This window comes from Thermobia domestica, chromosome 2, assembly GCF_964235325.1.
Source record: "Thermobia domestica chromosome 2, izTheDome1.hap1.1, whole genome shotgun sequence".
NCBI classification, from domain to species: Eukaryota; Metazoa; Arthropoda; class Insecta; order Zygentoma; family Lepismatidae; genus Thermobia; species Thermobia domestica.
In genome coordinates this window covers 88,131,776-88,146,478 of record NC_137455.1, presented here as the reverse complement: position 1 = coordinate 88,146,478, position 14,703 = coordinate 88,131,776, and the positions used below count along the sequence as shown (strand labels likewise).

Genomic DNA, 14,703 nt, shown 5'->3' with positions numbered 1-14,703 from the left:
TTTATGAAATAGATGTAGGAAGAAGAAAATTATGTATCTAACATTAATTTTTTCTATGTACTACGAAAATATAAATTTTTACCCTTAAATTAAAACTTTGCTTCCAAATGATTCGAGTATTCAACATTGAAATTTTAAATGCGTTACATGTTTATAACATAAAGATTTTCGATTGCAGTCATACAACAGTAATAGTATGATTGTTGTTTTCTTACCTTCTCAAACAAGCTTCTGCAAATGTTTACGTACAGTGAATACGTAAAGTGTTTCCTCAATATATCCAGTCGTTCCACAATCACTTCAACCCTTTCTGTTCCATCAATACTGGCTTCAAATAAGGCCAGAAACCACTCCAGTGAGTACTGGTACATGGGATCCACATTTGCCAGCGTGGCAATGCAGAAAAATAATACAGCAGAATAGACTGCTATTGGAGTGTACTCTAATCGCGCAGCATCAATAGATTTCTCTGTCACCTCAGCCTCTGCTTGCTTCTTTGATATGTCATTCGACAATACTTTGGATGAGCTCAAGATTTGTATGGCCGTCTCATCTTCTAGAATATTCCCTTCCGAAGAAGACAGAACATACAAAATCTGGTCTTCAATTTCCTTCAATTGCCTGGTAATAAAGAAAAAATAAATATATTCATTTCTAACGAATTTCGTGGTTTAGTTTCGAATGCATAAGTCATTTGCACTAGTATTTAGTGTATTACTAGCGTGCACGTAGAATTTTTGTTTGAGAGGGTTGGAGTTTAAAGTTTGGGAGGAGGTCGGCTGATTAATTATCGGGTATTTCATGAGGACGTCGACAGCGAGCTATTTGTTTCCGGTACGATAAAATTAATTGGCCAACATATTCCATGCATTAACATTTCCAAAATAAATAAATAAAATTAAAAATTAAAAATGAAGTATAAATAGTAAAAAATAAGACATTAATACAAAACAAAAATGAAATAAAATTGCAACGGAATATACAAAAGAATAAATAACAAAATGTACCTAAAAAGTTAGGTCTAAAAAATCAATAATAGTAACATATACCAGGGAAAACCTCAGAGCGCGTTAACTATTCCAATGTTACGAATAAAAATAGGAATATGGTCAATAGACATAGCATTACCTCCTAAAAACTGATTAAGATCCTTAGGTAACCCTAAACGTTCTCTGAGGTTTGAGTATTCTGGACACTCTACAAGAATGTGTCGAATACTCAGTGGAACGATACATTCTTCACAATTAGAACAGTTAATGCCATGTACCAAATAGGAATTAGTGAGATGAGAGTATCCGCTACGAAAGCATGTAAAGATCACTTCATCTCAACGACTAGTATGCGACAACGTCTGCCAATTTTCCAGAATATGTTTTACTAAATTAAGCTTATTTTCGTCTGCTCGGCTACTATCGCTTGCCGCAGTGAAAGCGCATTGCAAGACGAAATAACTACGGCGATCTGGATACGGGAGAGAGTACTCTAGTGTAACATCTGCCAATGCGGCATTCTTCGCTGCTATGTTTACACGCTCGTTTCCCTGAATGCAGATGTGGGACGACATCCAGCAAAAAACAACGACACAGCTCTGTGCTTTAGCTGATGGAATCTCACAAGAATGTCTTGCACTAAGTGGTATTTAGTTAAGACATTTTGTTGGCTTATAGTAACGTTTTGTGAGTCAGTGAAGATAGGTACATGATCAAGTGAAAGCTGAAGCGCGTGATCAAGAGCATGTTTAGTTGCTGTTAGTTTAGCAGTAAATACTGAACACAGAAGATGCAAATTAAAGTTCGAACTCTCTTCGTCTGTAACGAAGGCAAAGCCAACAGAAATCTCAATTTTTGAACGATCCGTATTAAATATTATACATTAAAATCTGGGTACTGTTTCAGCAACGGTTTGAACTCTTGTTGATATTTCTAAGAACTTGTGTGTGACGACAATCGAAAGTTGAGCCTTGGTGGAGTCAACAACCATGGTGAAAGAGCACAAATATGTAGTAAACGAAGAGACAGCCACAAAATTTCGCCTGCAGTAAAACTCATAAGTACGAACGTACCAAGATCATGTAGGCTGAAGATGTGCTGCAATATTTGTTCTAAATCTGCCCACCACGCAACAGAAAGCTGTAAGGGTGGTCAGAAATACAACGCACATGAGCTGTGTACTTTCTGAGAAATCTCTCGAGACGATAGGCTAAAGGTGGTTCGTTTGCTTTAGCATAAAAGTTAACAACATAAATACTACGGAAAGCACCAATAATTAGTTGAATGCCCAGGTAATAAATTGTATGAATGAACAATTATGATTTAATAGGGGCGTCAGCAGCGAGGCTATTTGTCCGCATCACGATAAGGGTAATGATCAACACAAGCTGCACATTAAAAATTCAAATAAAACACTAAAAAAGAACTACAAAACTTATAGGGGAAAAATGAAATGAAATCTTTGAGTTTTACGTCCCATGGTTATGCCGGTTAGGCTAAAGAAGACGGTGATAATGAGTAATGAATGAAATGGTGGAATGAAGAAAGTGGGAGGAAACGGGAGAACCCCGAGGAAACTCACGCACACGGTGTTTGTCCACCACAAAGTTCACTTGGCAGGGGCTGGGATCGAACCCGGGACCCCAAACACCAGAGGTGAACGCTCTACCACTGAGCCACCGCGGTCCCACAAAACTTATAGGATTTAGGAATTAGATTTCTGGGCTTTCGGCATCTATGGCCATTTAGCCCTTGACATATGTGGGATAACGTCCCTCGGCGAGCACATTATCCGGGGAAACGGAAGGAAGAAAGGATTGAGGAAGGAAGGAAGTGGCCTGGGACCTAAAAGTTAGAAACCGTCCCGGCATTTGCCTGGTGTGAATGACTACAATCCACAAAAACCTCATTCAGGATGGCTGGCCTGAAGAAGCATTTTACACTTTTTCGACCGAATGCCCCACCGGGAATCGAACCCAGGACCGCTCGCACATAAGACAAGAGCGTTAGCGACTATGTTCAAAACTTATATTTAAATAGACTAGAAAAACAGAATACAAAATATATAACAAAAAATTAAAAAATTAGCAACATTACGTAATAACACATAACACGAAAAATTTAGTAAGAAAACCTTAGAGCACGTTAGCTACCTCATTTTACAACCAAAAGTGAGAATACGGGTACTAAAGACCATATTATCTTCCAGAACCCAGACTAAGATTTTCAAGAATTCCTAAGCGTTCTCTGAGTTCTGAGTATTTTGGGCATTCTACAAGGATGTGCCGAATATTTAGTGGGACGATACAGTCTTCGCAATACGGACGGTTAGCACCACACACACATACACTAAATAGGAATGGATGAGATGTGAATGTTCAACATGCAAGCGTGTCAGAATCACTTCATATCAGTGACTAATACGCGACGACATCTGCCAATTACGCTAAAGAGGTCTAACAAATTGTACTTTATTTCCGTTGGTCTGATTACATTCTGCTGCACATTACGCTTGCCGGCGAGAATGCAAGGAGGAGATACCTACTAAGACTAGAGCACGGAAGGGACTTTTCTAATTCAGAACTTGCCAATGCGGCGTTTTTGACCGCTACGTCAGAACGCTCGTATCCCCGGATGCCGTCAAGTCTCAGTATATAGCAGACAACGACGACACAGCCCTGTTGTTATGGCTGATGGTATCTCACAAGAATATTTTACACTAGAGAACGTTTACTAAAGAAATTCTGTAAGCTTATAATAACACTTTGTGAGTCAGTGCAGGTAAGTACAGGACGTAGTGAAAGTTGAACAGCAAGCTCGAGAACAAGCTTAAATTGCGTTAATTCAGTAGTAAATACTGAACACAGCATGTAAACGATTTTGCTGACCCATATATGTGTGTATGATCCACAATATAAACAACAATAAACCATAATTAAACTTTTATTTTTTCGAAGTTAAACCAAACTTACACTAAGATTAAAAATAATTCTTATTTTTATGTACTTCCACTTTATTTATATCTGACAAGTTTTCTCTTATTTTGTTTCATTGTGAAATCTTTGATCAGATTCTCAATCATTACTACTGTAATTATTATTTTAATTTCTACCAAGGAGGTTATGTTTTTGATAAAGTGTGTGTGTGTGTTTTCTACTCATATTGTACAGAAAGTATAAATTTTACAGACCGCATACAAAATTTCTCCTGTTTTTACTTAGGCTATTTTAGGGGATTTCTCCTCCTTCGATTTCATGACTCTTGGTGGAGGTCTGTACTCTCTAAGTGTTCTTGCTGTTATTGTATATATCTGTATGTAATTTTCTTATTTAATGTGAAAGACTCTTTTGCAGATCATGGTTCAGCTGTACTATTTGCAGTATTGCACCATGTGACTCCATGAATTACGGTAAATTCGACAATGGAAAATGTTTGTGCTACCCCCTTTTCTTAACACCCTAAGCGCGTGCTTATTTTGCTTAATAGTTAATCCATCACAGAACACAGATGATGTAATCTATAGACTAAATTTTGAGCTAGTCGAATACCCGGATGAACAACGTCAAGTTGTTTTAGCAGAGATGAACAAGTAGATGAATAAGTAATGCGAACATAATCTAACTTGGACCGAATTTGGACTACGATATAATCACAACGGAACGTATGATCAGAACCCCAGGTGCGTGAGAAGTACTCGAAGCAAGTTCAAAGCTCGGGAACAAAAGTATTTAATACTCCGAATATGTGGTGCCTACCTTAAGCGATGATTAAAAGACAATCCCAAAATTCGGACATTGTCAACAAATGACAGATGTACGACACCGAAATACAAGTCCGAAGCAACAAGGCAATTCTTTGGCGACAGAAGTCCATACACTGAGGTTTTGGCCCGAAAACCGAAAGTCTCTCATTCAACCAGCGAACAAGATGATTTCATGTTAATTGAATCTGTCGAGTAATACTGCAAAAATATCTGAAACGCCAATAAATAATTAGATTGTCAATATATAACGAGTGGATCTTAAAAAAAGATAAAACACTATTCACGGCGACAGCAAATAATATGATACTAAAAACACTGTTTTGTAAGACACCACTTCCTGCAGAATCACTCTGAAAGACAAAAACCCACACGCACCCTAAAATAACGTTCGTCAAGGAAATTAACTAAAAATTAAGCCATTTGGCGACGAAGATCCCAGTCATGTAGGTGTTTTAAAATTCTTTAGCGCCAAGTGCACGAAACAAACTGTTTCCGAATCGAAAAATATAGCTAACAAGGTGCTGACGGTGGAAAAATGTGTCCTGAATCTGGCTTTCAAGTTGCACAAGACTACCAATAGTAGGTCGGAATGAGCGAAAGCCATACTGAAATTTGCTAAGAGAATCTGACTCAAAATACAACTAGTCACTTGTTCACCATGCGCTTAAAGAGCTTATAGACACAACTCGTGAGAGTAATGGGTCTGTAGCTCGTGATAGTCATTGCGGCTTTTTCTTGTTTCAAGACAAGAAGAACCAATTTCATGTCTTAGAGGTGGAGAAGTCTCTCTGTCCAGATACGATTGAAGAACTGCAATAACATGGGTTGCGTATCTTTAGAGGTATTGCACACTATTATCATAATACGTAGGATCAATTCCTGATGCAGTATTGGATGACTCACGTAAAGCAGAGTCAAACTGGATAGCCGTAAATGGAGTCGTATAATTCTCAGTATTAGCGCTACGAAAATTTAACGGGACCGCTCGGTATGAGTACGAAAGTGATTAAATTCGTCAGAATAATGTATAGATTCGGAGATAGAAGAAAGGTATCGGCTTAAAATGTCGGCTATTTCTGTGGGGTTAGTCTCAAGAACGCCATCTACTTTTAGAGTAGACACGCTAAGAGTAGTACTGTGGTGTGCCCATTGATTGACCAAACTCGACAATAGACAACGGTAATAGATGTCCAACTACTGGGGACGAGACATAGTCTTTCCAGCTTCGGCGCTTCGATGATTTAATAAGGTAATGGGCACGGACACGCAGAATGTGAAACTGTTGTGAGATTCTCAGGAGTGGGTTTGAGAGTTGTAAGAGATCGTCGACGAGAATGGATAGCTTCACGGATGTCCTCGGACCACCATGGTACTTGCCATCGTGGGCTATTGCTTCTACACTCTGTAATGGAACAACTTCCACTGTCTATTACACTCTGCTCAAAAAGATTTACACAATAAACTACAGAGAGGTCACCAACAGGATGAAACTCACTCTACTTCCGAAATGTTAGCCAATCAATACGCTTTAAATTGAAGTATTTAGTATGAATCATATTGGTAACAGGCAGATCTGTAATGAATATCGGAATATAATCACTCCCACAGAGATCTGGATGTACATTCCAAGTTAATGAATTAGAGAGTGTCGCACTGCATAAAGAAATGTCACCACAAGGGTAGGTGTCAAATCTAGTAAAAAAAGTGAGTAGGGCTATTGTCGTTAAGAACAAGCATCCCACCTTCCTCACAGAGAAAATTCACTTTTCGTCTACGATCTCCTGGGCGGATGGGGCTCCAAAAGCTATGATATATGTTCAAATATCCGAAAATCAATACAGGAGGCCCGACTTCGTGGTAAAGCTGAAGTAGATATACTGCTGTAAATGCTTCAGACCGAAAACTGTATAGCGAGCAAATCGTGACCATGTGATCTCAGCCACTTTCAAACTAGAAATGGTTAATATGCAAGGAATGATAGCGGATCAATACACTGATGGCGACATCGACAACAGCTCGATTATTAGTGTGCTTATCATTCCTGAAAAGAGTGTAAGAAGGTAAAACAAAAAAACAGCTTCGAGTGAAAATGTATCTCCTGCAAGTTTATAATATTGCTGAAAGCTCAGATGTAAATTGTTTTAATTCCTCTTGATGACAACTGAAACTATTAAAGCTCAATTATAATAACGTCATATTGGAAAGATTAACGTTTAATTCAAACTTTTTCCCCGTGAGTCAATTAAAATCCACTCACTATTCATCACCTCGTTTTCACCATGTCCGATTTTAGTTAAATTGAGGGTGGCTCCTTCAGAGAGGATTCCTTTCAGAGAGGATATGGTCGTTAAGACGACGACGTCATTGCTGGCTTAACTTATGACAGCAATGTATGGTGAATCACGGTGAGATGGTGTTAGCTTGATACCACCGCTACGAACAACACGTAGGAATTTAGAAGGCTCACTAGTTGATGCAATGATTGGGATTTTTTGTTGAGTACTTTTTCATGCAGCAAGCTCAGTTTGTGTGAAAACTTCAAATGTATGTGTCGCCATAGAGTCGTTAGAAATAGTCGCGAACGAAGCGAATGGAACAAGGAAAGAAGTTGGAATGCTCTCTTTAACACGATACTTCGCCTCGGTGACCGATATCCTCTTTACAAGATGAGCTCCCGGATACGCTTTTCTCAATGAAAGGCTGAGCAGTCCCTCGACAAGGCTGAAGTAAGGTTTGGAGGCAGTGCAAGGTTCCGTATCAAGACTTCCCTTATCCCAGCTTGCACAAAGAGCAGGTGTTGCGTTACACGATGTGCTAGTGTGCCCGTAATGGTGGTATTTAAAGCAGCGAAGAGGAATAGAAATAATAGGGAGTTTCAGACAGGAGTATCCAGTCTTATACAAGGACGAAGAGTTATACATCTCAAAATATATCGCAGAAGACTTACTCGATTTTGGAATAGAAGATGAGATATGTTATAAGTTATTCACAGTTAGAATGATTTGCTCTGGAACTGTGTAAGAATATAATCGTTTACCAGGGACGTACGCAGGGGTTGGGTCCTGGAGGTTCGGACCCCCAGAAATTTCGACTTTTGTGTAAATTTAGCCTAATTTTGGGATCAGTTTTAGGAATTTTAATATAAAATACCCTTATATTGAGTTTGGAGCCCCCCCCCCCCGAAATAAATTCCTGCGTATGCTACTGTCGTTTACTAAATTGTATTCCCCGATAACCTTCATAAAGTACTGAACAGTGACTTCCAAATTACGAAGTAATTACAACAGATGTACTTCAATCTAAAAAAGCAATCACCGAGTTAGAAAACAAAAATATTACTAAACAACAAAATCCGTTGCATGAAAAATAATGTTCTCTTTTATTTATTGTTAAACAGGAGCCCACTAAATTTGACAAGCATATTGTGTGAAATTAGTTTACTTTTGACTGCGATAATAGAAGCAACAACAGTTGGAACGCTTTATATATTGTATAATAAAATTATAGTATAATAAAATATAGTATAATAGAATTTTCTTCAATAACCTATCTTGACACCCAGTCGTTCACAATATATAAAGCGTTTCAAGTAGTAAGAACGAACTAAACAAAGGCTTGCTTCCTGAAAATACACTCTGAAAGGTAAAAAATAAATAAATAAATAAATAAATAAAAAACATCTATTTACTATGAAACTGTATTTTCTAAGTGAAAGAGGAATGACTTCCACAAACTAGACAGACACAGGAACTGGCTGCCACAAAGCAGTTTGATATTACTACTCGAACACCTCAAATGTAATCTCCGAAGTTCAAATCGCACGTAATTATTGTTAAGTTCGCTTCTGCTACCGGACGCTTCATATATAAAAATATTCGTTAATTTTGGCTACAACTTACCTACATAAGACAAATTTTATCTTAATTCAAAGTCATTACATAATTACTTTCTTAGATCTACCTCTCTTCATATCATACATGCCATAAACCTTATTGAAAGAAAAACATCCGCTATATAAAAGAAGTTAGTAGAATATTCCTTTCTCCTTTTATAACACAGGAACTCTCTAAACTACCACATGTGTACAAATATACCTACTACAACCTAGATACTATTTTCTCGAAATACTTATCCTCACTTTTTCAAATCTCACCTTTTGTTTTCAGCGCCTTGGACGATAAGACGATTTTTTTCTTCTTCAAGATCAGGCCTCTCCTTTGCAACAACTTTACCCAGTAACTGATCTTGTAATCCTAATGTTGTTATCATGAAGTTCACCAGAGTCACTTTCACTGCAACCTCTGGTAAGTAATGTGGATTTCGTAGTTTCGTAGTGATATAAAACCTAAATATAAGTAGAGAATTACTAAGATTTATAAATATTGTCTTCAGCCCAAAGTTAAAGAAAAACAACAGGTTAAGAATAATGTATAAGATTCTTAACGACAATTATAACATTAATATAAATTTCATTGTGACATGTTAAAGAAGAAAGAAAGTTTCAGCTACACCTATTTATTTCATTAATTAAACGCTGATAGTGGCTTATTAAAGAACTTACTAATAAGCCAATACAAAACCATGCTCAGGAATTCTAACTTATCCTACTTACAGATTTCAGTAATTCCTGAATTTCCTTTAAACTTCCAAGCTTTCGATTCTTTCCTGGAGTCTTGGTCACAGAAGTTAAAAACGGGGCGAAAAAAGAATAGAAACATCACGGAACAAAAATGGAACGGACTTACCATGGAAAGAGCTGTGTTGTACGGAAACACGTTGTTAAGTACGTCAGCAATCAACGTATTTCCGTACAACACAACTCTTCCCATGGTAAGTACGTTCCATTTTTATTCCTTGATGTTTTTATTCTTTTTCTTCCTGTTCTTAACCTCCGTGACCAAGACTCCAGGCGAGAGTCGGAAGCTTAAAGGAAATTCAGGAATTACTGAAATCTGTAAGTAGAATGTCACTTATAAGCGTTTTACAATACTGAAGACTGTTTCAACGAACCACCGATATTTTTGTCAGTGTGGTTTAAAAGAAAGAAAGAAAAGCTTAAGTTGCTCAACACTTCACATTATCAAATTGCTTCCAACTCATAAATGTTGAAAAACTATATACATATAAAATGGATAATTCCTAGAACATTATATGAAGGGTAAGGGGAAAAAACAAGGAATGTCCATGTATGTGCTTTTTCGGTTGCTATGTCCTATCTGTTGGTGACTCTTGGTACTATTTGACAGTATATGCCATGCATACGTAGATGTAAAAATGTCCATGTAAAAAGGGGCAAAAGATGTAACTAACCCTATTCTTCTTAAGCGGTTTTCAATATTAAATCGCAGTTTTCTCGACAATGCAGTTTTGTGACATTCCTTCTTTTTTCCGCTTACCCTTCATATACAGATGAAACTATTACATTCTGAATTCTTTGAACTAAGAAAAAATGTATGTGATCAAACTTGCACTTGTACAAAGAGAAGCTTATAGCCAAGTTTTTCTTTTGAATACGTACCAAACATCATCTTTGAGCTATTCTTTGAACTGACAGTGACTACAAAACTTGTTTGAAACAAATTCATATTATTAGTAATAAATAATAACTATTCACAAGCTATGTCAAAAGAAAATAAAATAAAGTAAGATTAATGAATTCAACTATTTTTATATAGTCTGGTTAAGAGAAGTGTATCTTAACATTATATAAATCCAATTATAATATATACACAAGGCCTGTCTCGAAACTAATGAGACTATTTTTTTTCGGGGGGGGAGTCAATCCGAAGTACCGGGGGCGCTGAGTCTGACCGTGGCACATGCTTGGGGATCAATTTCTCGTCAGAGGCTCTCAATTTTTACAGAGTGCAGATTACTTGCCAAGTAAACAGATTAAATGTCAAGGAGCGATAAGTGACAATTTTTTGTGTTAAATTTGAGAAATCTCGTACCCTGACGCCTGCTATGATAAAGAAAACCTACAGAAAGAATGTTTTACCGAAAGTACAAGTTGTGCGGTGGCATATAACATGCAAAGAAAGAAGAGAAAATGTCGAGGATCAACAATGTACAGAAGACTTATTAGCATTTTACAAGCTCAAGGGAGCAAACTGAAGATGAAGTCGATGCTCATTGTCTAATTTTACGTCGAAAGTGCTTAAACAATTGAACAACGAAGTCGTGCATGCCTGCCCGCGTTCGGGGAGCGCAAACATCTGTCTTCTCCACCACAACTTTATTTTCTTTTCTTTTCACGGCCCATATCCAAGTTGAAAGGACATTTTGGGGCTGTTAAAAACATGCAAACTGCAGTGACACGTGTTTTAAAATAGATCTCTATTACGATTTCTATGCAAGCTATAACGCGTGGCAGAACTACTGGCAACAATGTATTGAGGTTCGAAGATGTTACTTTGAGGAATTTTATGTGTCTATATGTATATCTTGAAATAATTTAATTTTACTGAATAAGTCGGTCCTACTATTTTCTGGACAGACCTTGTAAGTATCTTACCTGAAATCTGGGTTATACTCAAGAACTGAATCTCCCAATTTTAGATACCACGCTCCACCCTGCTTAAATACTTGTTTCAATAAGACTGGTTCTAAAACTGCATCAAGTTCCTGTCCAATATTCTCCAACAGAACCTAGGTAAAGAAAAAAAATAATAAATACATAAATAATAAATAAATAAAATAAAATACAATTAGATAAATGCTGAAGTGCTATTATTTCTCCTCTTTTAATTTATTGTCATATCAGATATTGTGTGATCACAAGGAAGTTAACGAAACTTTCCGTCCAGAAAGCTACATATGCTCATTTAGTAATTCCTAAGGTAGGAAGTATTTAGAATCAAAGGTAGGAATTAATTGTTTGAATGCCAAAGTATTAATATATCTCCATATGTCCGATAGTAAAATTCATACATCGAAAGTATACAGAAGATTTCTGTACATAAGATACAGAAGGCTGTTCCGCGTACGTTTGATCAAACGTGATTCCTTTCTCCTTCGCACAGCCTGAACTCACCCAGTATTGGTTCGGCGCGTCTGTCAGTGCAGTATGTGAGCTGTGAGAAACTGTTTCTACTTTCTCACTGGGTAAAAATTCCATCCAAACTGATCCGCTTTCGGGGAGAGTACATTGTATAACTTTTCCAAGTGATTATGTTTTTTCGCTGGACCGAAAATGTCGCTAAAACGGAGTAACTTTTTGAAGGTTATGTTGTAGTCCTTTACGACGCAAGATTTAGTGTTTCAATGATCAGCAGGCACTGTACGAGTAAGGATTGTGATATTAGCTAGACTTTAATAAAAAATGTAATCGGCAAGTATAAGGATTCCGTGACTCCAACAAAGGAGAAAAAAACGTAGCAAAGCACATAGGCCACAACCAGCATGCAGGCCAAACTTCACACAATGGCCATTCAAGAGAATTCCTCGACCCAAAGGCATATCGCGAATCCTCTAAATGTGTCTTTAGGAAACAGTACCTTGCGCCAACGACTGAAACTTCAAAAGGTGCTCAAGGATAGTGGTTATCACCTTATCGATGCTCACAGATGGTAATGCAAGTATAACGCTCGGAAGCTATACAAGCGGCATCTAGCAAACCAAAGCATCTAGCGGCATCTAGACATTATGGTGGTATGCTGCTACCTAGACGAGAGATGGGTGTATCTTTCCGACTGCAGCAAACTACGAGCCATCATGTACAGAGGCAAATGTGCGAAGTGCTTCACAAAGTGGGTCTGAGCATACAAAGAAGCTTTCCCAAAAGGGTTCATGGTGGCTGCCGACTAATATCACCGAAGAAAACTAAAGATTTTCAGGATGAAGAAGAACTGGAAAAACAACTCTCATTACTACAAAGAGGAGATTGTGTGGCCGATATACGAGCAGGAGCTACCAGAAATGTACGGGAACGAGACGAGCATGGTCCTTATCAATTAAGACAAAGCTTCATCACACTCCTCAAGATCATTCATATTCTATCAGGATATGGTTACTGGAATAATGAAGTCTCTAGGTACCTATGAAGTCTCCCGATCCAAGTTTAACAGACTTTCGTGGATTTGAACTGCTTAAAAGAGCCTTCGGCAAGAGGCGAGTAGGAATTGTGGGTGGGCTCTGAAAAGTTGTGAAAGAGAAATGGAACAAGAGCTCTGTCGTTGTTCACAACGAAGCCTTCTGCAATAGACATTATGTTGGTGAGTCATCATTCGGAGCCTGCTGCACCTGCTCCTATAGACTTTCTTAACTAATTGGTAACTATAATTTGGCCATATATACATGGGTCAGCCTCTGAATAGTGCGACTAGAAACAAGTTACTGAAGAGTTGGAAGAAAAATAAGAGTAGGAAGGAGTTTGATTAGTAGCATTTTATAAGTAGGACTGCAAACGAGCAGGCTTGTTTTGTTAGGATTACGCAGTGAGACATCAGATGGTGTTGTTAGTACGTCCGTCCATCCACCACTCTGTTACTCCACATGATAACTCTTTAATGTGTGAGAACTTTTAGTTTTTATTTTATTTTATTTTATTTTATTTTATTTATTTATTTATTTATTATTTGCAATGAATATTTAGAGTTATAATGATCTTTATTATGAACTAATTTTGAGAACATTTTTACATTACAATGGATCCTCTGTTCACGTTTGAACCTCATCCGTGGAAACAACTAAGAGAATGTACTCAAACAGACTCGGCTTATACGTCATGAAAGTGCTCGAGCCAATGAAAGCACATGTGCAAACGTAAAGAATAAAAATTCGTATGTTATGAGGAGTCTGAGACATCATTTTACGACTGGGCTCTAGACCCGTGGGCGGGGCTTCGTGAGAGGAGTTGGAAGAGCGATATTTATCCTAAAAGATAGCGGAGTAACGATTAGACTTGCGTGCAATAATTGTTCAATTCTTCTGTTATTATTATTTTTTTTTCATTCATTTTTTAACCTTCATGTAAGTATGTAGAAAACTTAGAATATGAGTAATAGAAATATAGTAAATTAGACCATGTGTGTAATTGATTCAGGATTTTTCCTCTATACATCTTACGTGCATAGTTCGTCGTAGTATGTTTTAGCTATAACTGCTTAATCCATAACTTCTTATAAAGTAGTTTATTGCGGTTGCTTCTGGTGACGTTGGAACAAAACTTCGTTTTGTTTGAATCGCATCACAATTTGCAGGAAAACGGCATTTGTGTAAAGATCGCTTTGTATGCATTCAGGTTGACATTAGCGAAGCTGTCAATGCACGGTGCTGAACAGATTCCAAGTTCGATTGGCAAGCTTGGTTATCACATTGGTTTCTTTTGGCATCCGCAGTAATCATTGTAGAGTGATTAACTCGGCCGAGTTCGTTAGTGGTATCAATCCGTTAACATATTAACGGAAAACAGCAATTTTAACAGTGGCTATCTATAGCCCATGTTCCATATACGCACGCGAATATTTTAATTACGTTTTGCAATAGATAGCTAGAATGATTATCTCGGCCGAATTCTTTAATGGAATCAACCCCTTTACATATTAACGGAAAACGGCAACTTTAATGGTGGCTATCTATAGCCCATGTTCCATATACGCACGCGAATATTTTAATTACGTTTTGCAATAGATAGCTAGAATGATTATCTCGGCCGAATTCTTTAATGAAATCAATCCGTTAACATATTAACGGAAAACGGCAACTTTAACGGTGGCTATCTATAGCCCATATTCCATATACGCACGCGAATATTTTAATTGTTTTTGCAATAGATAGCTAGAGTGATTATCTCGGCCGAGTTCGTTAATGGAATCAACCCGTTAAAATATAAACAAACAATAGCGAACTTAACGGTGCCTATCTACAACCCATGTCCTATACACGTAAGCGAGTATTTGAATTCTGTTTTTCACAATAGATGGGCAGAACGATTATCTCGACCCATTTCGT

At 37.5% G+C, this 14,703-nt stretch overlaps 1 protein-coding gene across 4 annotated transcripts in view; it reads right to left on the bottom strand.

The window, feature by feature from the left end:
- The window catches only part of Dhc36C (Dynein heavy chain at 36C), a 365,150-nt gene that overhangs the window by 98,302 nt on the left and 252,145 nt on the right, over positions 1 to 14,703 (bottom strand). For all 4 annotated transcript variants that reach the window (XR_014128870.1, XR_014128871.1, XM_081743777.1 and 1 more), the window contains 3 exons: positions 11,267 to 11,400; positions 8,906 to 9,097; positions 216 to 621 (listed from right to left, as the gene is read on the bottom strand). Coding sequence is in view for 2 of the 4 variants with exons in the window: in XM_081743777.1 (XP_081599903.1) it covers positions 216 to 621; positions 8,906 to 9,097; positions 11,267 to 11,400 (732 nt within the window). In the remaining 2 variants the exon portion in view is untranslated. The remainder of the gene's footprint in view (positions 1 to 215; positions 622 to 8,905; positions 9,098 to 11,266; positions 11,401 to 14,703) is intronic.